The 25,897-nt window shown below is 39.7% G+C and overlaps 1 protein-coding gene across 3 annotated transcripts in view; it reads right to left on the bottom strand.

The window, feature by feature from the left end:
• LOC100494929 (ephrin type-A receptor 3) overlaps window positions 1-25,897 on the bottom strand; it is a 145,686-nt gene that overhangs the window by 42,071 nt on the left and 77,718 nt on the right. For 2 of the 3 annotated variants that reach the window (XM_004917767.3, XM_012971375.3), the window contains 2 exons: window positions 17,257-17,365; window positions 9,615-9,698 (listed from right to left, as the gene is read on the bottom strand). In XM_004917767.3, the coding sequence (XP_004917824.1) occupies window positions 9,615-9,698; window positions 17,257-17,365 (193 nt within the window). The remainder of the gene's footprint in view (window positions 1-9,614; window positions 9,699-17,256; window positions 17,366-25,897) is intronic. The other variant, XM_002939924.4, reaches the window with a different exon arrangement.

Here is a 25,897-nt window from a genome sequence, read left to right as displayed (position 1 = left end):
GGTACTGTTTTATTATTACAGAGAAAAGGGAAACATTTAACCATTAAATAAACCCAATAGGGCTGTTCTGCCCCCAATAAGGGGTAATTATATCTTAGTTGGGATCAAGTACAGGTACTGTTTTATTATTACAGAGAAAAGGGAATCATTTAACCATGAAATAAACCCAATAGGGCTGTTCTGCCCCAATAAGGGGTAATTATATCTTAGTTGGGATCAAGTACAGGTACTGTTTTATTATTACAGAGAAAAAGGAAATGAATGTTAAAAAATGTGATTAAAATGGAGTCTATGGGAGACAGGCTTTCTGTAATTCAGAACTATCCGCATAATGGGTTTCCAGATAACAGATCCCATACCTGTATTTGCTTTTATTATTATATTTCTTTAAAATTGCCTTAGTCCCTAATGAAGGGAAACAATAGTGCTCCTCAGAAGCATCTATGTTCCATGGGTTTCCATGAATACTATAAGGTTGGTTTTGGGTCCATTTTAATTTAATTAAAGCTCAAAATACCCAGTCATTTTTATTCATGTATTTTAAGTATGATCTCTGGTTGTCTTTCTTGGTGAAGGCTTTCTGTTGGACCCTGGCATATGCTAGCTTTTTGTGGGATTTTGGCAATAGCTGTTTTTCAGATTTACATATTGATAGGTCCCTGATCACTGCAGTTCTAGGCATGAGCTTGGTGGTTCCATAAAACTCTGCTTTATTGTCTTGAGTGTGTTTTATGAGATATCTGAGGCAGTTAACATTTTGTGTTAAGAATTACTGATCTATGTTTTTTGAAAACGTTGTTTTAATCCACTTTTGAAAGCTCCAGTGCTGTATTTATGAGGGGTGAGTGAGGGAAGGCATGTACAGTGGTGTGAAAAACTATTTGCCCCCTTCCTGATTTCTAATTCTTTTGCATGTTTGTCACACTTAAATGTTTCTGCTCATCAAAAACCGTTAACTATTAGTCAAAGATAACATAATTGAACACAAAATGCAGTTTTTAAATGAAGGTTTACGTTATTAAGGGAGAAAAAAAACTCCAAATCTACATGGCCCTGTGGGAAAAAGTGATTGCCCCCCTTGTTAAAAAATAACTTAACTGTGGTTTATCAATTCAATGTTCAATTTCTGTAGTCAACCCCAGGCCTGATTACTGCCACACCTGTTTCAATCAAGAAATCACTTAAATAGGAGCTACCTGACACAGAGAAGTAGACCATAAGCACCTCAAAAGCTAGACATCATGCCAAGATCCAAAGAAATTCAGGAACAAATGAGAACAAAAGTAATTGAGATCTATCAGTCTGGTAAAGGTTATAAAGCCATTTCTAAAGCTTTGGGACTCCAGCGAACCACAGTGAGAGCCATTATCCACAAATGGCAAAAACATGGAACAGTGGTGAACCTTCCCAGGAGTGGCCGGCCGACCAAAATTACCCCAAGAGCGCAGAGACAACTCATCCGAGAGGCCACAAAAGACCCCAGGACAACATCTAAAGAACTGCAGGCCTCACTTGCCTCAATTAAGGTCAGTGTTCACGACTCCACCATAAGAAAGAGACTGGGCAAAAACGGCCTGCATGGCAGATTTCCAAGGCGCAAACCACTTTTAAGCAAAAAGAACATTAAGGCTCGTCTCAATTTTGCTAAAAAACATCTCAATGATTGCCAAGACTTTTGGGAAAATACCTTGTGGACCGACGAGACAAAAGTTGAACTTTTTGGAAGGTGCGTGTCCCGTTACATCTGGCGTAAAAGTAACACAGCATTTCAGAAAAAGAACATCATACCAACAGTAAAATATGGTGGCGGTAGTGTGATGGTCTGGGGTTGTTTTGCTGCTTCAGGACCTGGAAGGCTTGCTGTGATAGATGGAACCATGAATTCTACTGTCTACCAAAAAATTCTGAAGGAGAATGTCCGGCCATCTGTTTGTCAACTCAAGCTGAAGCGATCTTGGGTGCTGCAGCAGGACAATGACCCAAAACACACCAGCAAATCCACCTCTGAATGGCTGAAGAAAAACAAAATGAAGACTTTGGAGTGGCCTAGTCAAAGTCCTGACCTGAATCCTATTGAGATGTTGTGGCATGACCTTAAAAAGGTGGTTCATGCTAGAAAACCCTCAAATAAAGCTGAATTACAACAATTCTGCAAAGATGAGTGGGCCAAAATTCCTCCAGAGCGCTGTAAAAGACTCGTTGCAAGTTATCGCAAACGCTTGATTGCAGTTATTGCTGCTAAGGGTGGCCCAACCAGTTATTAGGTTCAGGGGGCAATTACTTTTTCACACAGGGCCATGTAGGTTTGGATTTTTTTTCTCCCTAAATAATAAAAACCCTCATTTAAAAACTGCATTTTGTGTTTACTTGTGTTATCTTTGACTAATAGTTAAATGTGTTTGATGATCAGAAATATTTTGTGTGACAAACATGCAAAAGAATAAGAAATCAGGAAGGGGGCAAATAGTAGTGTAGACTGATTCTGCAGTCTACACTAAGGGGCCCATTTATCAAAGTCTGAATTTTGGACTTCTAAAAGATATGAAAAAATTTGTATTGATGTGCACTAAAAGCGCGAAAGTTTTGCATCGTTGTCATACGAAAATATCGTGGTACAATCTAAAAGTTTTGAAATTTTCGTATCCAAACAATCATAAACGGCGCGAAAAACTTTCTGGCTTTGATCCTTCTGTGTATGATTTTGGAAGCCTCCCATAGGGCTCAATGGCACTCTGCAGCTCTAACCTGGCCCAAGGAAAGCCTCCCATAGGGCTCAATGGCACTCTGCAGCTCCAACCCGGCCCAAGGAAAGTCTCCCATAGGGCTCAATGGCACTCTGCAGCTCCAACCCGGCCCAAGGAAAGTCTCCCATAGGGCTCAATGGCACTCTGCAGCTCCAACCTGGCCCAAGGAAAGTCTCCCATAGGGCTCAATGGCACTCTGCAGCTCTAACCTGGCCCAAGGAAAGTCTCCCATAGGGCTCAATGGCACTCTGCAGCTCCAACCTGGCCCAAGGAAAGTCTCCCATAGGGCTCAATGGCACTCTGCAGCTCCAACCTGGCCCAAGGAAAGTCTCCCATAGGGCTCAATGGCACTCTGCAGCTCTAACCTGGCCCAAGGAAAGTCTCCCATAGGGCTCAATGGCACTCTGCAGCTCCAACCCGGCCCAAGGAAAGCCTCCCATAGGGCTCAATGGCACTCTGCAGCTCCAACCCGGCCCAAGGAAAGCCTCCCATAGGGCTTAATGGCACTCTGCAGCTCCAACCTGGCCCAAGGAAAGTCTCCCATAGGGCTCAATGGCACTCTGCAGCTCCAACCTGGCCCAAGGAAAGCCTCCCATAGGGCTCAATGGCACTCTGCAGCTCCAACCCGGCCCAAGGAAAGCCTCCCATAGGGCTCAATGGCACTCTGCAGCTCCAACCCGGCCCAAGGAAAGTCTCCCATAGGGCTCAATGGCACTCTGCAGCTCCAACCCGGCCCAAGGAAAGTCTCCCATAGGGCTCAATGGCACTCTGCAGCTCCAACCCGGCCCAAGGAAAGCCTCCCATAGGGCTCAATGGCACTCTGCAGCTCCAACCCGGCCCAAGGAAAGTCTCCCATAGGGCTCAATGGCACTCTGCAGCTCCAACCCGGCCCAAGGAAAGTCTCCCATAGGGCTCAATGGCACTCTGCAGCTCCAACCCGGCCCAAGGAAAGCCTCCCATAGGGCTCAATGGCACTCTGCAGCTCAAACCCGGCCCAAGGAAAGTCTCCCATAGGGCTCAATGGCACTCTGCAGCTCCAATCTGGCCCAAGGAAAGTCTCTCATAGGGCTCAATGGCACTCTGCAACTCAAACCCGGCCCAAGGAAAGTCTCTCATAGGGCTCAATGGCACTCTGCAACTCCAACCTGGCCCAAGGAAAGTCTCTCATAGGGCTCAATGGCACTCTGCAGCTCCAACCTGGCCCAAGGAAAGTCTCCCATAGGGCTCAATGGCACTCTGCAGCTCCAACCCGGCCCAAGGAAAGTCTCCCATAGGGCTCAATGGCACTCTGCAGCTCCAACCTGGCCCAAGGAAAGTCTCCCATAGGGCTCAATGGCACTCTGCAGCTCCAACCCGGCCCAAGGAAAGTCTCCCATAGGGCTCAATGGCACTCTGCAGCTCCAACCGGGCCCAAGGAAAGTCACGATACCGAAGCTTGAATGAATCCAAAACATTCGTACTCGTTGCGACAATACGATTTTGACGCACAAATTGTAACAAAGTACGAAAAAGTTGCACAAATTTTTGAAAAAAACACAGAGAATACTCACAGTTCTAAAACTTAGAAAAAAATATGAATTTTTAGCATTCAGACCAATTCGTACATTAATCAATAGGACCCTAAGTGGCATACTGCAGAGCACAGACACAAGTCCCCTTTTCCTTGGTGGCTGCTATAGTAAACACGTTGTAATGTATTTCTAGATAGCACTGATGGGAAAATGCTTTTTTGTTATTTTATTTAGCATGTGCCATAAAGACTTTGTGCTTAAGTGGCACAACCTGAAAGCCAGATATTGCAGGGTTACTCGTGTGATCTTATCCATAGGGGGCTATTATAGGGTCCTCAGTTTTAACCGTGCACATCTGCCCATCTCTATTGGAAACAAGTAGCAGATGATTGCAATCAAAAGTGTATAACTCCCCGCTGCTTCACTGGCCAGAGCCCATCTGCAAGGCTCCTCTGAAGACAAAGCAACCAGAAAAAGAAGGGGGAGGAAGAAGCGTGAAGGTGCCCCATTGAGAGACAATAAGAGAGTAGGTCATGCTTCACTATCAAGCTGTTTAATGATTCTGTCCCTCAATATATGACCTCTGAAGCTGAACTACATATGATGCCCTTGATTTGATCTTTGATTTTCATATAAATGTTCACACTTACACTTCACTGTAATCTCTCTTAAGGCTCTTCAGAGCCTTATCTCAATTGCACTGGGTAGCAGTCAGCATTCTAAAATATTGCTCATACTGACTTAATAACCTCAGTAGTGCCAAGATTTTAAAAATATGGCACTGCATTCCGATTCCAGCAAGGACACATAACAATAATATTAAAGAAATAATAATGTATCCCAGTGATTTGACTTTCCACAAATTGCTTTGCTTGTATGGTCTCTAATGTTGACATTGTAGTCATCCCTTATCCTATGACTGTTAATGTAATAACAGATGCAAAGTTTGCACTATTTCTGGAAAATCAAAGAAACCGGAAGCATTTACTGGTCTGGCAAACTTGTCCTGTAATAACTTGTCCTTTCACCAATTAAACAAATCCCGAAAGATTAATTTGACACTTCTCAAACAAGATAAAGCCAAGACATCAGAAGTGTTGTACCATGTTAGCCATAGAACAAAACATCAGAATAGAGAGTAGGTCATACCTTTTATTGTCTAACTAAGTAGATTAAAAAATGTGAATTTTCTTTGGACTACTTACATTATGACTGAAACAAGGACTGAAAGCTCTACTTTTTTAATCTACTTAGTAGATACTCTATATTTGCAAGATATTAGTTAGCAAACTAGAACCAAAGATACAAAAGTAGGTTTAAATAAAAAAAATGGTCAGTAAGTTTTCCTATGGTCTCTATTTGCTTATTCTTAATAATCCAATAAAAACCTAATATAATATACAAAATATATAATAATAATACCTAATGCCAACCAGCTAAATTCCCTAGACACACATCTTGGCCAAACCCACACCTTCTTACATGCCATCCAGGGTTTGACTGGGCCGGTGGAGCATCAGGAAAAAACCCAGTGGGCCCTTCACCCCCCAAGTCCAACCATGATGGCATCTCTTATTCTATTAAAACATTTTATAAGCAGGGCTTTCCTTGCCTCCAACATTAGTCTGTAATTGAATGTATATAATAATAATAATAATAATACCATATCCCGAAATTGCAGCACTCCAATTCCATATTCATAAAACCGCCTTTATTTTACATATGGCACAGACACAGCAACGTTTCAGACCTCCTAGTCCTTTCTCAAGCTAATAAAGAATTTTTTGTTAGCTTGAGAAAGAACCAGGAGGTCTGAAACATTGCTGTGTCTGTGCCATATGTAAAATAAAGGTGTTTTATGAATATGAAATGGGAGTGCTGCAATTTGGATATACTGAAGTTTGAAGGTTTGTGAAAGTGAACATATGATGCTGCGTGCAGCCCCCTGATAAACTTCCCACAAGTGTGCTGGAAACCCATTGTATTTAATTAATAATAATACAGCAATGCCCTTAAAGCTGTGTTCAGGACTTTCCTAAGGGCTATTGGCTATGACCCTGTTAGTAGGAAGTTCTGTCCCAAAGCAGAAGAAGGGAGAGCAGATTTGTTCTGTTCCTGCAGGTTGGGAGTAATGTTTGAATGTAAGGAAGCTTTCTGTTCTGGTTTATCAGTAGGTAATGTTTAGCAACTCCTTTGGTTAAGGAGAAAGTGTCTTTTCTGTGCATGGATGAAAGAAACTCATTTATTTTTACATGGTACAAAACACCTCTCATTGATTGCTAGGTCTGTAACCTCCACTGCAATTTGTCTATTGGGCCTGATCAATAATATATTTCCTTTTAACAAAGCTGGGATTTTAATAAGAACACTCCTCTTCTATGTCACAAAAATAAATATAATACATTGCATGAGTGGGTTGCGCCCCTCTATCCCACAGTGGCTGAAATCAATTCCCAAAGTGCTTTCCTTGATTACTTATGAAAGTAATGATAGCCATGCTAAATATTAGCAAATGTGAGGTCTTTGGTTGACATCAAAATGAAAACCAACCTGAGAGAATTAGAGTAATTTTATCTTACACACTTATATTTTTCATTCTAACCTAAGTAATTGAGTTACTTTAGGGTTTATTTTTAACACGGAGGGCAGGGTGCACAATGGCCACAATCCGCCATGTTTTATGCACTTTTTTGTGCCCTGCCCTGCATGTAAATGAATTGGTTTAGGTCTCTCCACTTCAAAACTGAGCGCATGTAGGTGCTTCTGTGCCCCTTAGTGCTCGTGCTTCTGTCCAAGGTCTAGTTACATTACTCTTTAATTGTCAGTATGTATATGTGAATGCTTATATATGTAGTAGCATATATTTAAAATTTTTCTGACTATGTTCAGGTACTGATTGTACTGTATAAATCATATTAATAATATAATAATGTACCAGTATTAATCTGCATCTGCATGTACAGTGTATGTACACTGTACTAAGTATATCCACATCCTACAGTTGTCAAATATGGACCACTGGAACTGGTGACCCTCCAGCTCTTGGAAGCAACAACTACCACCATTCTTTTTTGGCATTTAACTGCCTGGGATGCTAAGAGTTACCAACTGTGAGTAGTGAGTGGTAGCACCTCCTTAGCAAAGCTGGAGATAGAGTTTTATTGGCCCGTACATTACAAGAGTAACACATGGCCTCAATTCAAACACTGCTTACTCTTAAATAACCCTTGCATGCTAAGCAATGCCTCTCCCCTTCTTGCACTGGCCAATGTGGTTGATACAAGCTCAGCAGAAACTACTAAGTGTGAGATTTCATTAGCATACACATCATAATATCGGCACATTAAAGTGTCTGCAACCGCAGCAGGACAGCAGAGAGGTGTTAATCAGTTCTCACTGCCAGTTAATGAGACCTGTCTCTACTGGGAAATTGATTTTTACTCTGCTCGCCTCTTACCGTTAGGCCAGAACTGTCAGCTTTCAATACTAATTCATTGCGATGAACTAGAGTAGCAAATGGGACCTGTATATGAAGAAGCTGACATGTCTGTGCAATAAAGAGTTAAACAAGCAGATGTTTGTATTGTGGAAACTTTCTGTCTTTGGTAGAGCCACTGTCCTCATATACCCCTGGGAATGAGCCTCGTAAATCATCACTGTGATACCACTTTATATAATGGCAATTTGTCACTTGGAATACACATTATATATGTATGTATTCTAATGATTCTCTTCTAATTATACTCAGAGCAGGACGGAGTATTTTTTAACCTGTAGAGCTTATGGCCTTGGCTTGGTGCATTTATCTTATGTGCCGATTCCTTCTCACTCCGGTGGCATAGGCTTCATTTGAAGTAATGTGATAACCATAAATATTGTAACTTCTTAACAGACAAGGCAAAATAAACTACTTTCACACATTAGGAAGGAAGAAGAAACCAATGAAGATGGACAATGGGGCTGACAAAGTAAAGAAGAAAAAAAGGAAATAGACAGATACATCAAAATGAAAAGCACAAATAATGTAGGGAAATGATGTGAGGGTAGAAAAGGAAGAAAATTACTAGCTGGAATATAGGAGATAGATAGGGGCTCATTACTTACATTAATTGTACAGAAAAGGAAACTTAAAGGCCCACTTCATATGAAAATAAAAACAGGATGCTAAAAAGTGCAGTCAATGTGGACATCCCTCAATGCCATTCTAACTAAAAGGATACTAATCAAATATACAGCCAATCAGGGCCGGAACTAGGGGTAGGCAGAAGAGGCAGCTGCCTAGGGCGCAACGATTGAGGGGCGCCAGGCAGGAGCCTCTCCTGCCTACCCCTAGTGCTACTTTGTTATTGCCTAGTGCTACTTTGTCATTAGCGGCGGAGGCAATGACCGATGTAATTGCACCGCCCCCCCCCCCTGCACCTCCTCCTGTACTTTGGCGCGCATGCGCCGTTCGGGGGGCGGGGAGGTGGGCGGAGTTGGCCGACCGGGTTGCCTAGGGCGCCCGGCCGGCTTGGCCCGCCCCTGCAGCCAATGTAGTATATACTGTATATGATCAATAAAGATTTATTTATAAAGACATATACACATTTTTGGGCTCATGTACTTCTGCAAGTGCAGTTGCAATCCTGGCAATTTCCCGGTAGTCAATTACATGTAAAACTACATTCATTGCACTTTCATATAGTTGCACTTGGCGCCACTCAGCCCTCCCTGCAATTTGTTCCAAATCGTGTACTGCTGCACCTATCAAAGCAGGGAAACCCTGGAGCTCCCACCACCTCAGGACTAGGCACTAGCTCCAGGGTTCCCCCAGCACCTTGCATCATCACTCATACCCTGTTGCGTTAGTTGCAGCAACTTGGACACAGTTGTGCCAGATGTATTACAGTTGCATTGCATTGCCCTCTTGCAACCACAATAACACTGAAATTCTGGTAGAAATTATAAATTATTGGAAAAAACTGCACTTGCTCAATGCTTGCGTGGACATACATGTGCCCTTTCATGTCAATTTATATCTACTACCATGGCAAGATGAGGCCAACATCTGTTATGGAAATAAAACTTTGTTGAAAAAAGGTGTACCATATTGCCATTATTTAGATAGAGGAGTTGGACAGTATGAATGGTTGATAGAATTGGACCAGATAACAGGGCACTATTTACTAATGCAGCTGCTCAAAACCACCTAGAAATTGACTGACGGATGAAGTAATGGGACAGTGGCACAGAGAAAAGAAGCCAGGTAAAATGCTTACTAAATGAAATCAACAGTTCCTGCCTTAGCAAAAAGTCGCAGTTACCATTGTAAGGATGCGCTTATTGTAGCTTTTGTGATAATAAGTAATGCAGAACTTACATCATTAAGGGCGCGTACCCACGGTTCTTTTTTGGATCAGGGTGAGGTGGGTTAGAACCGCAGCAGGAACGCGTATAAACGGATCTAAAAATAAAACACATATTGGTCTATGGTGTAAAACCCATGAGTGCTCAGAGTGCATTGGAATGTGGATTCTCTAATACTACTTGGCTAGTTGATATCTAGTTATATATATATTATATCTATATATATCTATTGATTGGAGTTGGCTGAGACATATAACAAATACATATGTATATTTGTATATTAACATATGTGTCTTTGTTTGGACCTGCCTTGTATTCAGCTACTAAATGAACTACATAAAATCACATATCACATATATCACAGGTATTAAACCCTTTATCAAGCTTCCTGGTTTCCTGAACGTTATGAAAACCAGTACAACCTTCTTCCAAATCCAGTACATTCCATTTAAAGGCCAGGATTCTGCAAGATTTGGGAGTAAGTAACAGGCTCCATCCCACAAAATGATGTACCCCTGCTTTTTAAATATTAGGATACTGGAAATCAAATTGCAGTTCCATGAACTGTAAAAAGTCACTTGGCCCACAGCCTTGCACCTTTATATGGTCATTCATTTCCCCTGTGACTTCTAATATACTTACATTATACAACTGGGGGTACATCCCTATATAAGCCATTTCCATAGAGCTGCTACACTTGCAATGCATCACGCATTCAGTGAAATAACCTTACACAAGATATTTCTGAAACACAAAGTACTGTATGTATAGCATTTTATACCAGTTTGCATGCCAGAAATCCTTTGCTGCCTGAATTTGTCCCATTGATTCTAACTAGTTGTGCCAGCTGTAAAGCGGTGTGGAATAATGGTAGAGTTTAGATTGGCATAACAGATAATTCACATTGTTTCCGAGATCATGATTTATGCTGTCATTTGACATGGAAGTTTGACAAACAACATTTTATAAATGCTTCTTATATTTTAGACCAATTTACGTCTTTTTTTAGCATAGAATAATTTATATACCTTTATATATTTGCCCCTACAGTTTCCATGACCCATATAAAGGCAAATTACCTTCAACCTTGTTACTCTATTTGGTCATGGATCTCCTTTAAATAGCATTATACTATTTAGTACATGATACTTCACTTTATAAATAAATGCTTATATTTTATACCTATAAATAAAATAACTTTATCCCACAGTCATAAAATGTTTGGGTTTTTGAAGGGAATTTATGGTTATTGGCAACTTGACAATCATTGACCAACTGTTTTTTGTCAAAAAGACATATTTTTATAGATTTCCATTGTGAGAATGTATCTTGTGTCAGAATATTCTAATTCAATGATAAATTTCAAAAACTAATACAGGTATAGGACCTGTTATCCAGAATGCTCGGGACCTGGGCTTTCCAGGTAAGGGGTCTTTCTGTAATTTGGATCTCCATACCTTATGTCTACTAAAAAAATCATTTAAACATCATTTAAACCCAATAGGATTGTTTTGCCTCCAATAAGGATTAATTATATCTTAGTTGGGATCAAGTACAGGTACTGTTTTATTATTACAGAGAAAAGGGAATCATTTAACCATTAAATAAACCCAATAGGGCTGTTCTGCCCCCAATAAGGGGTAATTATATCTTAGTTGGGATCAAGTACAGGTACTGTTTTATTATTACAGAGAAAAGGGAATAATTTAACCATTAAATAAACCCAATAGGGCTGTTCTGCCCCCAATAAGGGGTAATTATATCTTAGTTGGGATCAAGTACAGGTACTGTTTTATTATTACAGAGAAAAGGGAATAATTTAACCATTAAATAAACCCAATAGGGCTGTTCTGCCCCCAATAAGGGGTAATTATATCTTAGTTGGGATCAAGTACAGGTACTGTTTTATTATTACAGAGAAAAGGGAATCATTTAACCATGAAATAAACCCAATAGGGCTGTTCTGCCCCCAATAAGGGGTAATTATATCTTAGTTGGGATCAAGTACAGGTACTGTTTTATTATTACAGAGAAAAGGGAATCATTTAACCATTAAATAAACCCAATAGGACTGTTCTGCCCCCAATAAGGGGTAATTATATCTTAGTTGGGATCAAGTACAGGTACTGTTTTATTATTACAGAGAAAAGGGAATCATTTAACCATTAAATAAACCCAATAGGGCTGTTCTGCCCCCAATAAGGGGTAATTATATCTTAGTTGGGATCAAGTACAGGTACTGTTTTATTATTACAGAGAAAAGGGAATCATTTAACCATTAAATAATCCCAATAGGGCTGTTCTGTGCCCAATAAGGATTAATTATATCTTAGTTGGGATCAAATACAAGGTTCTGTTTTATTATTACAAAGAAAAAGGAAATCATTTTAAAAAATTTGAATTATTTGTTTATAATGGAGTCTATGGGAGCTGGCCTCTCCGTAATTCGGAACTTTCTGGATAACGGGTTTCCGGATAAAGGATTCCCATACCTGTATAGAAAACAGGGTGATTATTTTTGCCTTAAACACCAAAAAAAACTGCCCTTCTCGTTAAAAAAAAAAACAGTTTTAGACTAAAGTGAAATGGGAAAAATGTATAAATTATATTTCTATAGTGTGTAAAAAAATACATAGGATATACCACTGATGCCACAGAACACAGTGTAAAATCACCATATTTATAGAACGGTATACAAATTTAATACAAATGCGCAGGGGAGTATAAAATTTTGATGCACAAAGAGTTGAGTTTGCTGCCTGAGTTTGTCCCATTGACTATAATGAGTTGTGCCAGGTTTAGAGTGCTGGAAAATAATAGTGTAATTGTAGACTTTAGATTGGCATCAAAATATATTTACATTGATTGTTTCTGTGATCACAGTGTATACTGTCATTTGACATGTAACAAACACAGTTTGATAAATCCAGGGCAGATTTAGCAAAAATGTCTGAATTGTTTCCTAGGCATAAATACAGGGTTGGGGCGGCCCAACATAGCTCTAACCTTGACTCCCTCTTTATCTTTTCACACGTTTCTAGCATATTGTTTTTTTCACCTTAAAAGGTCATTCACATAAAAGGTCCCATGGCAACAATATTCACTGCAATTTGGCTTCAAATTAATAGTTTGAATATGTTGAACCTTTTGTTAAACGTCCCATACTTGCAAACTTGCATCAGATTCAAAGCCAGTAATAACCAAATGGTTATTAATGGTATTAATGCTTATTTCCTCCATGCTCAATGCTTAAGCAGTCATTGACAATCAGAACATCATTGGTACATAAGGACCACTTTAATATTTTGTCTTCAATGCATTCACATTTTTGTCCTTATTTTTAATCAAATTTCATTTAAATATTTTAGTGATTATGGGAAAATCTGCCCCTAAGTATGATTGTCACCTTAGAGTAAAAAATGTGGTTTCTTGAGCAAAATGGAATGTTATGTGGTTAAGTGATTGTGCCAGATACGGGTGAAGGTACCATGGCAACTCTATGCCACACTAACAAGTGTATACCCACGTGGTTTCCATACAGCACAGTTGTTAGAATAGGCAACAAATATGGACAATAGTTAAGCAGGGTTTATGTTAAATTGAAGCAATCTTGCTTCCTATAAAGGACACCTAAATATTACTCATATAGGAATCAACCAGAAGGCATTATGTCCATTTTCACAAGATAACATAGGATCTACCCACAAGCTTTTTGGGTTGCGCCTCAGCATAGCCATTACACCTTCTCCAACGGAGTGAACTACAGAACAAATCTACTTGGAAACACTGAATATGGCAGCAGATAATTATTAGTTGTCTAATCCAGACGGCATTTAGATTTGATTCTAATTTTGCATACTCCATATGTTTATGAACCGCTTGCAATATTTATTCAAACAACCTATTGCTTCAGGACAACGATACATGTTTATATTGCAGTTAAGCTTAGTCCAGAATTAAACAGATGGTACTTTTATGTGTGTTATTTTGTTAAACAATTTTATTTGCATTAAATTGCTGGCATGAACGTAACTACAGTGAATAGTTTCTCAGAGAATATCATTTGGTGGCAAGGACATGGGCAAAATATCTCTGTGGGCAACCCACATGTTTATAATCCAGCCCGTAGCTCTCAAGCCTTCATCGCCAGCTCCAGAGGGTGTATTTTGTACAGATCTTGAATATATATTATTGTTGTAGCCCTTTCCCTGAATAATGACATAATGGGATGTTCTTATTTCTCCCTAGCATGCAATAGCTGTCATTTAATCCTGTATTGGAGGATCCAGTCAGATACATACCATCCAATTAAATAGGTTTGCTGACTCTGAAAGGTAAGGTTACCATCAGTCCCTGTTTCAGGGGGACTGACCCTGTTTTGAGTTCCCTAGAACCCAATGAACCGGAGAGCAACAGAGGGAAGCAGGGCATGTCAATGTGAGGAAGGCAGCCCCCCCGTTCAGTTTCATTAGAACAAGCTATTGGTTAAGGTTGCTAGGTACAGGGATATCGGAGGTGGGCCCGGAAATGTACTCACGACTTTCTTTCAGCTGCAAGGGTGCAGGACACAGCAGCGTCCCTCCCACCCTCCCTGTATAAGGCAGAGGTGCATAAGTCACAGTAGCAGGGTAGCTCGAGTCTGAGCCATTGGGGGAAGTCAAATGGGCAACTGATAAGGAAAAAGGGTAGAGTGGTAGGCCTGAGGTCCTTGGGGAGGTGCATAACCTCAGAGAGGGACTTGGACAGTCGGCTGGACAGGCTCCAGGTCTGGGCTCAGGATCAGTTATTTAGGAGTATTGGTAGAGTTGGTTAATGATGTTTAATGCTCATAATACAAAACAGTGCTGTTACAACAAGTTATGGTGTTATGTACATGTGTTATATAAAATGTCAAAATCAATGTTAATAAATACCGTAGCCTTCTCTTTCCAATTTGTTGGGTGGTATTGTTGTGGGGGTTGGGTGGGGGAAGAAGGGGGGTACTGCAAGCTTGACTATGCAATCTTCATGTCCCAGAGAAAAAATAACCCCAGCAGGCATGTCTGAAAGCGATCCCTGGCTGTCCCTATTGCAATAGAGCCACCTACCAGCCAATCATTGCTATCGCTATCCCACGACAGGAGTTATATTTAGCCACCTGACCCCCTTCTCCACACATCAAATTTCCCATGCCAGCTATTCTGTTGCTGAGGGAAGCAATGTCTAGGGAAATATTATTAAGACTAAAATAGGCAGCTGTGATGTTGAGTGGGTATACAGCAATGAGTGAGTGGCCAAAAGTAGTCGCAGTATACAAATCTTGAGCATATTTTTCATTTCCCCGGATTTTAATTTGGAAATCTGGTAACCTTACTGAAAGGGGCAGAGATTGCAGCTGAATGTGTGCCCATCCCTAAAGAGACATGTACAGGTAGGGAGCTGACAGCCTGCTACCCCTTGGGATTGGCTTGCCAGTTAAAGATTATGGGGCCCTGTGGTTTCTGATGGCAGCTATGCATAGTTCAATCATCAGGAAAAAATGGATTTCCTATCTACATTTTGATACAACTTTGCTTGTACCAAATTAGGGGTTTTAAATTAAAAAATAAATGTTCTGCATTTCCCTTATGCAGCCAGACTAATGAGAAGCATCTGAGGCACTCACTTGTGAAAGATGCAGTCACTGTGTTCCATGTCTGGGTTCACCGAGTTGGGCAGTAACCCCATTCCCCAATGCTATTCTGGTTTCATTTTGTTTATGCGGACCCAGGACCAAAGTGGTTGGATAGGGTGGTAGTTGCCTCATTTCCCATGAGCTATACATATATGTATGTTCCACCTGGCCCAAGGTAGACCCATTCCCATGTTTATAATGTAGACCCATTCCCACTGGCTAGCTCGCTTATGTGATGTCACTTAGCTCTTGTTTGTTTTGCAGCAGTAAAATGCATTTTACCGCTGATCTGCTTTAATGGAGGTAGACCAAATATATGGCCAGCTTGCCAACTGTTATACAGGTATGGGACCTGGATGCTTGGGACCTGGGGTATACCGGGTAAGGGATTGTTCCATAATTTGGATCTCCATACCTTAAATCTACTAAAAAATAATTTAAACATTAAATAAACCCAATACGATTGTTTTGACACCAGTAAGGATTCATTATATTTTAGTTAGGATAAAAAACAAGGTACAGGTATGGGACCCGTTATCCAGAATGCTCGGGACCTGGGGTATTCCGGATAAGGGATCTTTCCGTAATTTGGATCTCCTTAAGTCTACAAAAAAAATATTTAAACAGTAATTAAATCCAATAGGATTGTTTTGGTTCCAATAAGGATTAAGTATATCTTAGTTGGGATCAAGTACAGGTACTGTTTTATTATTACAGAGAAAAGGGAATCATTTAACCATTAAATAAACCCAATAGGGCTGTTCTGCCCCCAATAAGGGGTAATTATATCTTAGTTGGGATCAAGTACAGGTACTGTTTTATTATTACAGAGAAAAGGGAATCATTTAACCATTAAATAAACCCAATAGGGCTGTTCTGCCCCCAATAAGGGGTAATTATATCTTAGTTGGGATCAAGTACAGGTACTGTTTTATTATTACAGAAAAAAGGAAACCATTTTTAAAAATGTGAATTATTTCATTAAAATGGAGTCTATGGAAGATGGCCTTTCCGTAATTCAGAAATTTCTGAATAATGGGTTTCCAGAAAAGGGGTCCGATACCTGTACTGTTTTATTATTACAGAGAAGAAGGAGCAATAACGGGTTTTCGGATAATGGTGGGATACTGGGATTCTTGCATCATTAGATTATGGTGGTAATTCTCAAGGCCACTTACAGAATATAAAACATTTTTCCAAAAAATTAGCCACATCACAATTTCCATCAAAACATTCCTAGTTTATATGGAATTCAATTCTTCAGATAAATGACTGGGATAAATCTGCTCCTGGCAAATGAATTAAATAAAATAGAATAACATATGACTGTTGCCCACAATGATTTGAGAAATTGAACAGGTGCCATTACATTGAATACTATAATCCTAATTATTGGTTTCTACGGTGTGTAAACGGCTGTAGCAATTCGTAATAAGTTTTGGTTGTTAAGAAAAAGATCCGATCGGCGTGTGGGAGTTTTGTGATAACAATATGTGAAGATGGTTTATTGAACAAGCTGCAGTAATCATTAGCCTGTGAACTCTAATCAATAAGGCAGTCCGTTGGAAACAAATACATTCTGCAAGGTTACCTTGGCAGAGCTGCAGTTGAAGGCAGAAACAAGATGAGTGATGATTGCACAGGCACAGAAAGCCCATCCGCCCTGTAGTTCTCCAGCTGTTGTTAAACTGTCAGGAGATGCTGGGATTTGTAGGCCAACAATGGATGGAAGGTTAAAGGGTAGGCATAGGACGACACTGATATCATGGTCAAGGGATTTGAATGCCAAGGAGTGAGAATTATAAGAATCTTGTCTTGCCTTTTCCTTCACCTTTATGATATCTATCGATCTATTGATCTGTCTGTCTATCTATCTATCTATCTATCATCTATCTATATATTGATCTATCTATCTATCTATCTATCTATTTTCTACCATGAAGTAGGGGAAACGTTTAGGGTTTTTCATTGTGTTCAGAGGACACTTTAGCAGAACGCTTACCTTCCACTGAGAAAGAAACAGGTCACCAGGAAAATGAGCAAAATCAGTCCTCCGGCCGCAGAAATGGCAAGTATTGTGATATGACCCGCGTCGGCAATGGCCACCATGTCTGCAAGGGAAAATTCATTAGGTTAACATGTTGATATAGAACCTTAAAACATTTAATGGCACTGTGTTCAGTAGGAATGAATATTGCTTTTGTTAGCATTTAATCTGTGTCATTGCAAGATCAGCTGAAGAGTCAACATAAAATGGAAAGTCAAAAAAAGTTTTTAAATCTGAGAAGTTCCTATGTGGAACCCACAGCAGCCAATCAATCCAAATATTTGGTTACTCTGCACTTTAACAATTGTATAACACAGTAGAACACATTCACCTACCTAAATGTAGTGAGCAAAGTATATTTTTGAGTGCAATTGCCATGTTTTTTCCCACAATGCACCATTTTCCCCACAATTCCAAAAACATTGCAGGCACGAATGGGCAATTCTCTTAATGTAATTGCATTGCACCTACTGCAGTTGATTCTGACTCACCAAAATGGACAAAACGTGTGTGCTTTGTAACATATCAGGCCGGGTTGTGCCAAATATTTTCTGCCAGCCATGATTACTGGTGATCACCTATTTCACCTATTTTTTCGGTACAAGTGTGCCATGCCAATTGACACAGGGTGCTGAGGGAACTGCCTGGTCAAGAGGTGTAATGGTTGCAACAAGGTCTGATTCAGAACAAAAGGCAGGAAGGACTGAGCGATATCAAGCGCAACTAAAGAGATGCATGGGGAGCACATATTGATGAAAGTACCTTTAATGCAAGTGGTTTTAGTTGCAAGTGACTGTGGGGGAAAAGCGCAAGTTGCTTACTGCGATTGGGGTTAGAACCCACGGAGCAGTTGGAAAGCCCTTTGCATCGCTTTATTTTCAGAAGTGGTGCAAAGTTGCCTGCAGGAGGAAAGTTAGTGCGACTTCGGATTACTGAAGCGATGCAAAAGGCGTTCCACCGGTGACTCCTATTGTTGCAGGTGGAAAGCATTTTCGGAGCAGTTTGTCAACCATGATAGAGATCTATCGAGGGCAACACAACCGCTCCGTAGGTTCTTACTCTTAGGGACGTAAATGAGCCTTAGTAAATGATTGTTAGACTATTTGAAGGTTCCTTTAGCTCATAACAAGGTTCCAAGTATAGGAAAACATTGGTGTAAGTTATTCAGCCATAGATCAATAAATATCTAGGATATCAAGCATAAGTATTTGCTCTAATTGTCACTCTGATATGTAGGGTTGGCTTTCAGGTGTATTAAGGAGAGCAAACAAGCATTCGTTGCAAGCCCAAGACTGACCTAGGGCAGCTAAACATCCCCTGCCAGTGTTCAAATCCCCAGCCCACATTCTAGAAACCACTAGTACAACATATCTTGTAGTAATAAGTCAAATCAACTGGACATGCTGTGTTTTTATTGAAGACGTTTTGCTAGTCATCCGACTGGCTTTCTCTCAACTTCTCTCTCAACTTCTGAATTGTCAATAAATTGTCACTTCTGAACTTCAGAAAATGACTAGTGAAACGTCTTTAAGAAAAACACAGCATGTCCAACTGATTTGATTGATTACTGCAGATACCATGACCTGGATGAATGAGAACCTTCACAGACATACTGGTATAACAGAAACATAAAGTTCCCTGCCTTTAACATGCGGAATTCTCTGGGTCCTCATAAGATACAAATCTATTGACCTGCACATGTTGATATTCATTAGGCTGTACTGTGCCTGCCATTGACAGGGTTATGGTTATTTATAAGGAAGAATGGAGATGACCTTGAGGTTTGTGCTGGAGAACCAAAACATTCAGTAAATGACTGCAGTGTAGATGATAGTATTCTTCATTATAAAGACTTCCTGCAGTGATTAAAACCTGAATTACCAGCTCAAGGTAAAGGGCTGGAAAACCCACCCCAAAGTAACATAAACGGTTTATATAAAGTTTGCTCCATGGAGTATGCAGGAAATGCCGGCAGTTTATTACCACTTATGGTTGTTCCTGCTTTAACTATCAATCAATAAACCACACCAAAGTTATGTTTGTTTTTATTTACAAAGTGCAGTCTATTAAACTACAGTTCCCACAATGCAGAACCAGCCACTGACTGATAATGATATGAGCTACAGTTTAACAAGGCAAAGAGAGAGCCACAGGTTGTACTCTGCTGGATAAGCAATGGGGTTATTATTATAAACCTTATTGGGAAGTGATTAATCTCCATCAGAAGTCACCACGGACATAATGAAATCATGTTCTGTTTAGGATTAGATACAGACTGACAGTGGATTATAACTGGACCCACTGGGAAAAGTAATCCTTTAGAAAAGCAACCTTGTTAGATGGGATGCTTAATGTCTGGGGTAAAGGAATTAACCTCGGTGCTACATGTTATTACTAGAGGGGGTTAAACCTCCCATAATCTGCTCTGCTCTGAAAAGAACTGGAAAGAGAACATTCAGCTAATTTGTGCCTAAAATATAGTGCTGAATATGCATCAAAGCAAATGGAGATCGATGTAAAGCCTACACAGATGGGGCCCATGCACCGAATGTCTTCTCTGTAGCCTATAGCGCAGGCCAGTTCTTACTATTAAAGAGTAATTGCAGAGTGCAAAGGGAGGGCTGGCTATTATTTATCATAACACTTATGGCTGCCTGACAAATGCTAGGAGCTAGGGAGGTGACAGCAATGGCTTACTGAGCTCTCAGGGGACACCACACCTCAGCAATTAGTCCCACTAGCGCACTGCCAAGGCCATGCAATAATACACAAAATTACCAGACAGCCACAAAGATCATTTTCTAATCATTGCATTGCAATTGCTCATCTCCCCTATCATTCTTTAAACAGTGAAGCTATCTCAGTGCAGTGATCACTGGACAAGTCCAACCTAGATATCTGTACTAACAATTGCACTGCCCACACTCTAAATAACAGAAATGTTGCCTTGTTATTCTAAGCAACTTTCCTTTGTACATTCATTATTCAACTGCAATGATTTCAGAAATCTTCTAAATGTATTTGATATTAAAATCAGTATCTGTCTCTTTCTGTTGTCTGTTCTACTCGTCTTGATTCCATTGTGGGAATCGGAGTCTTGGATGGAGTAGTGCTGACAGCTTCTTCATTGTGGTACATGCAGGCAAGGCAAAAGTGAAGAGAATGGCAAGGGACAGAAAGGTATGGCTTTTAATAGCTAAACAATTTAAGAGTAACTGGAACTGTTGAGTAAGTGTATGCTGGAAAACTGATCAGAATTACATTTCCTTTCATCAAGCCAAATGTTTTTTTGTATTATTTGGGCGGAACTCCTCTTTAAATATGCATAAATAGAAAAGTGGTTGAACAATGCAAAAATAGTTGGCTTTGCACATTTTGTTTTCTGTTAATGACTTTTATTACATTCTCCCAGTGGTTACACATTACTCATAAAGCAATAGGATTTCTAGATATTTTGGGATTGCATTTTCAATTGCTCTCTCTGCACTTGAACAGACACATTTCTGATTTAATAATTCAACTCTTCAGCTACCAGGAGAGGCTTTTTGCCACCTCTTGTAACTTGAGCGGCGCATAAATGATGATTGGACGCTAATTTTTAAAGTTCCAATATGGCTGCCCACACCAGGCAGCATAGCGCTCGCTTCAATCATTTTTACGGGCAAAATTGCATTGTTTTCCCCAACTGGACTCGAAACAATTTTCCTATAATGGGTGCAAGCATATGGAGTTGTTCCTTTTGCTGCTTTGATTATTCTGTTTGGCCACATCTGTTGGCGAAACCCTCATCACCATTCATCATTCTCCTTTGGCCACTAAGCCATATTCCTATTTTATTTCTAGTGAGAGAATTACCGGATTTCCAAGAAGAATAAGAAGAATTTGAGACAAGATAAAGAGGATTATAAAGAGAAAAGTAACAATTTTTCAAGTAAAGTCAAAAATACAACTATAGAGGCCTCTACAACAGAAATGTCTTTGTATGTTCATCTCTTCATCTTTCAATAATACAAATACAAAGAAAAAATAATACATTACTTCCACCAAAATGCTCGGGACCTGGGGCTTTCCGGATAAGGGATCTTTCCGTAATTTGGATCTCCATAACTTAAGTCTGCTAAAAATCATTTGAATATTGAATAAAACCAATAGGCTTGTTTTGCCCCTAATAAGGATTAATTATACTTTAGTTGGGATCAAGTACAATGGAGTCTATGGGAGACGGCCTTTCCGTAATTTGGAACTTTCTGGACAATGGGTTTCCGGATAAGGGATCCCATACCTGCATAGGATCTGTTATCCAAAAACTCATTATCCAGAAAGTTCTGAATTACTGGAAGGCCATCTCCCATAGACTTCATTTTAATCAAATAATTCACATTTTTAAAATGGTGTCTTTTTACTTGATCCCAACTAAGATGTAATTAATCCTTATTGAAGGTAAAACAATCCTATTGGGTTCATTCAATGTTTAAATGATTTTGTAGACTTGGGGGGCCATTTACTAACCATCAGATTTTTTTTATTCCGATTCAGATGTTTAGCGCTAAAAGTAGTTGAGGCTTTTCTAAGATTTACTATGCGCCAAATCAGAATCTAACAATTCCCCAGCTAAAGCTTGCCAAGATCGTGTAGAAGCCAATGGCAGAGGTCCCTTCCCTTCCTTGGAGAATCCATTCGAAACTCCAAAACTTTGGAGGTTTCGGATTTTTGACACTGGCTTTTTGTGTGACAATTCGAAAAAGTCACAGTTCTCGCACAACAAGTAGAAAAATTCAGAATTTTTGCAACTTTTTCAGTCCAATCAAATGAGTTTATTCCAATTTTAAAATTATAAAAAATGAGAAATGTTATCCAAACAAAGGAAAGGCCCCTATTTGGAAAACCTCAGGTCCGCTAAAAAAAAGTCCATGGGGGGTGTATTTTTTACAAACCAACTACTATATAATTTGAGTTGAATGTTTAAAAATGAATGGAGCAATGGGATTTTTGGGGGTTTTCCCTTGATTATGCCAGGGGTCAAAATAATTGTGATTGCGTTAAAAAACATTTGACAATACGGGTACCCCTTATCTGGAAACCTGTTATCCAGAAAGCTCTGAATTAGGGAAAGCCTGTCTCCCATAGACTCCATTTTAATCAAAATAATTCAGAATTTTAAAACTGATTTCCTTTTTCTCTGTAATAATAAAACAGTGCCTGTACTTGATCCCAACTAAGATATAATTACCCCTTATTGGGGGCAGAACAGCCCTATTGGGTTTATTTAATGGTTAAATGATTCCCTTTTCTCTGTAATAATAAAACAGTACCTGTACTTGATCCAACTAAGATATTATTACCCCTTATTGGGGGCAGAACAGCCCTATTGGGTTTATTTAATGGTTAAATGATTCCCTTTTCTCTGTAATAATAAAACAGTACCTGTACTTGATCCAACTAAGATATTATTACCCCTTATTGGGGGCAGAACAGCCCTATTGGGTTTATTTCATGGTTAAATGATTCCCTTTTCTCTGTAATAATAAAACAGTACCTGTACTTGATCCCAACTAAGATATAATTACCCCTTATTGGGGGCAGAACAGCCCTATTGGGTTTATTTAATGGTTAAATTATTCCCTTTTCTCTGTAATAATAAAACAGTACCTGTACTTGATCCCAACTAAGATATAATTACCCCTTATTGGGGGCAGAACAGCCCTATTGGGTTTATTTCATGGTTAAATGATTTCCCTTTTCTCTGTAATAATAAAACAGTACCTGTACTTGATCCCAACTAAGATATAAATAATCTTATTGGATGCAAAACAATCCTATTGGGGTTAATTAATGTTTTATTGATTTTTTTTTTTAGCAGACTTAAGGTATGGAGATCCAAATTACGGAAAGACCCTTTTAACCGGAATGCCCTTGGCCCCAAGCATTCTGGATAATGGGTCCTATACCTGTATTATTTTAATTATATCATGCATTATTGTTATTATTAACAGTGACGTAGATTAGCTGACAGATATAACATGTGGCGGATCAGCCCTGTGGATGTGCTGGATATAATAGTGCCAGTAACATAGTTTGAATCACACTAAGAACAAGGTGTGAGTTGCTATAGAGAGACATGTGACACAGCTTGTCCTTGCTACAGAGTCTGATAACTGACAGTTCCATTTAATTTTCTATGTTACGCTCTGAAGGTTAGTGATACTTTACTGACTGACAGTTAATGACCCTTACTGGCACAAACTCTCTTCATGTACCATACAGTACTCTGCATATTCTCCTATTGTTAGTTAATCATCTTGAGAGCTCGTATGATAATATGTGGGAAATGTTAAAGGAAAATGTGTGGGACTATATAAAGAGAGAACTCAGAGAGTACTCAACATTATGTGAATAGGCAAAAAACGATTAAATTGAATTCCATAAGAATGGTAACTGGTGATGCACATGATTCTCATTTCCCATCTCTCAGTTTCCATTTTCCCATTTCTCATCTCCAGATTCACACTGAATTCAAGTCAATTTCAAAATATTTCACCAATTCCTTTAGCCAAATTTTACCTAACTTTTTCTAACAATGCATCACTAGTCATCATCAGCCTTCAAATCTTCTACAGACCCCTCACCGATGATCCAGTATTCCGTTACTGTCTAATGTCCATTCTTTTCTTATGCCACTCCTGCAACTTGCAGTCTCTATATATATTTATATAAATATATTTATTTTTTCATCACAGTTTACCTCTCCCTCTCAGTAAATAGCGCTTCTTTAACAAAATCCTGCTTGAAACCTGTTCTTCAAAAGAGCAAACAGATTTATTTATATTTAATTTTTAATTTTTGACCTGGGGCTAGACATATTCTTAGTTTCCCAGGTGCCCTCAGCCATGTGACTTGTGCTCTAATAAGCTTCATACATACATAGGTAATTTGAGTTGAAAAAAACATCAAAGTCCATTAAGTTTAACCCTTTCAAGTGAACCCCATACTGACCTATCCATACACTCACATACAGACCCACACTGACCTATCTATCCACTCACATACAGACCCATACTGACCTATCTATCCACTCACATACAGACCCATACTGACCTATCTATCCACTCACATACAGACCCATACTGACCTATCTATCCACTCACATACAGACCCACACTGACCTATCTATACACTCACATACAGACCCATACTGACCTATCTATCCACTCACATACAGACCCATACTGACCTATCTATCCACTCACATACATACCCATACTGACCTATCTATCCACTCACATACAGACCCATACTGACCTATCTATACACTCACATACAGACCCATACTGACCTATCTATCCACTCACATACAGACCCATACTGACCTATCTATACACTCACATACAGACCCATACTGACCTATCTATACACTCACATACAGACCCATACTGACCTATCTATACACTCACATTCATACCCATACTGACCTATCTATACACTCACATACAGACCCATACTGACCTATCTATCCACTCACATACAGACCCATACTGACCTATCTATCCACTCACATACAGACCCATACTGACCTATCTATACACTCACATACAGACCCATACTGACCTATCTATACACTCACATACAGACCCATACTGACCTATCTATACACTCACATTCATACCCATACTGACCTATCTATACACTCACATACAGACCCATACTGACCTATCTATACACTCACATACAGACCCATACTGACCTATCTATCCACTCACATACAGACCCATACTGACCTATCTATCCACTCACATACAGACCCATACTGACCTATCTATACACTCACATACAGACCCATACTGACCTATCTATACACTCACATACAGACCCATACTGACCTATCTATACACTCACATTCATACCCATACTGACCTATCTATACACTCACATACAGACCCATACTGACCTATCTATACACTCACATACAGACCCATACTGACCTATCTATCCACTCACATACAGACCCATACTGACCTATCTATCCACTCACATACAGACCCATACTGACCTATCTATCCACTCACATACAGACCCACACTGACCTATCTATCCACTCACATACAGACTCATACTGACCTATCTATACACTCACATACAGACCCATACTGACCTATCTATCCACTCACATACAGACCCACACTGACCTATCTATTCACTCACATACAGACCCATACTGACCTATCTATCCACTCACATACAGACTCATACTGACCTATCTATACACTCACATACAGACCCATACTGACCTATCTATCCACTCACATACAGACCCATACTGACCTATCTATACACTCACATACAGACCCATACTGACCTATCTATCCACTCACATACAGACCCACACTGACCTATCTATTCACTCACATACAGACCCATACTGACCTATCTATCCACTCACATACAGACTCATACTGACCTATCTATACACTCACATACAGACCCATACTGACCTATCTATCCACTCACATACAGACCCATACTGACCTATCTATCCACTCACATACAGACCCATACTGACCTATCTATACACTCACATACAGACCCATACTGACCTATC

Source organism: Xenopus tropicalis, chromosome 5 (assembly GCF_000004195.4).
Source record: "Xenopus tropicalis strain Nigerian chromosome 5, UCB_Xtro_10.0, whole genome shotgun sequence".
NCBI classification, from domain to species: Eukaryota; Metazoa; Chordata; class Amphibia; order Anura; family Pipidae; genus Xenopus; species Xenopus tropicalis.
This window is presented reverse-complemented; position numbering and strand designations above follow the sequence as displayed.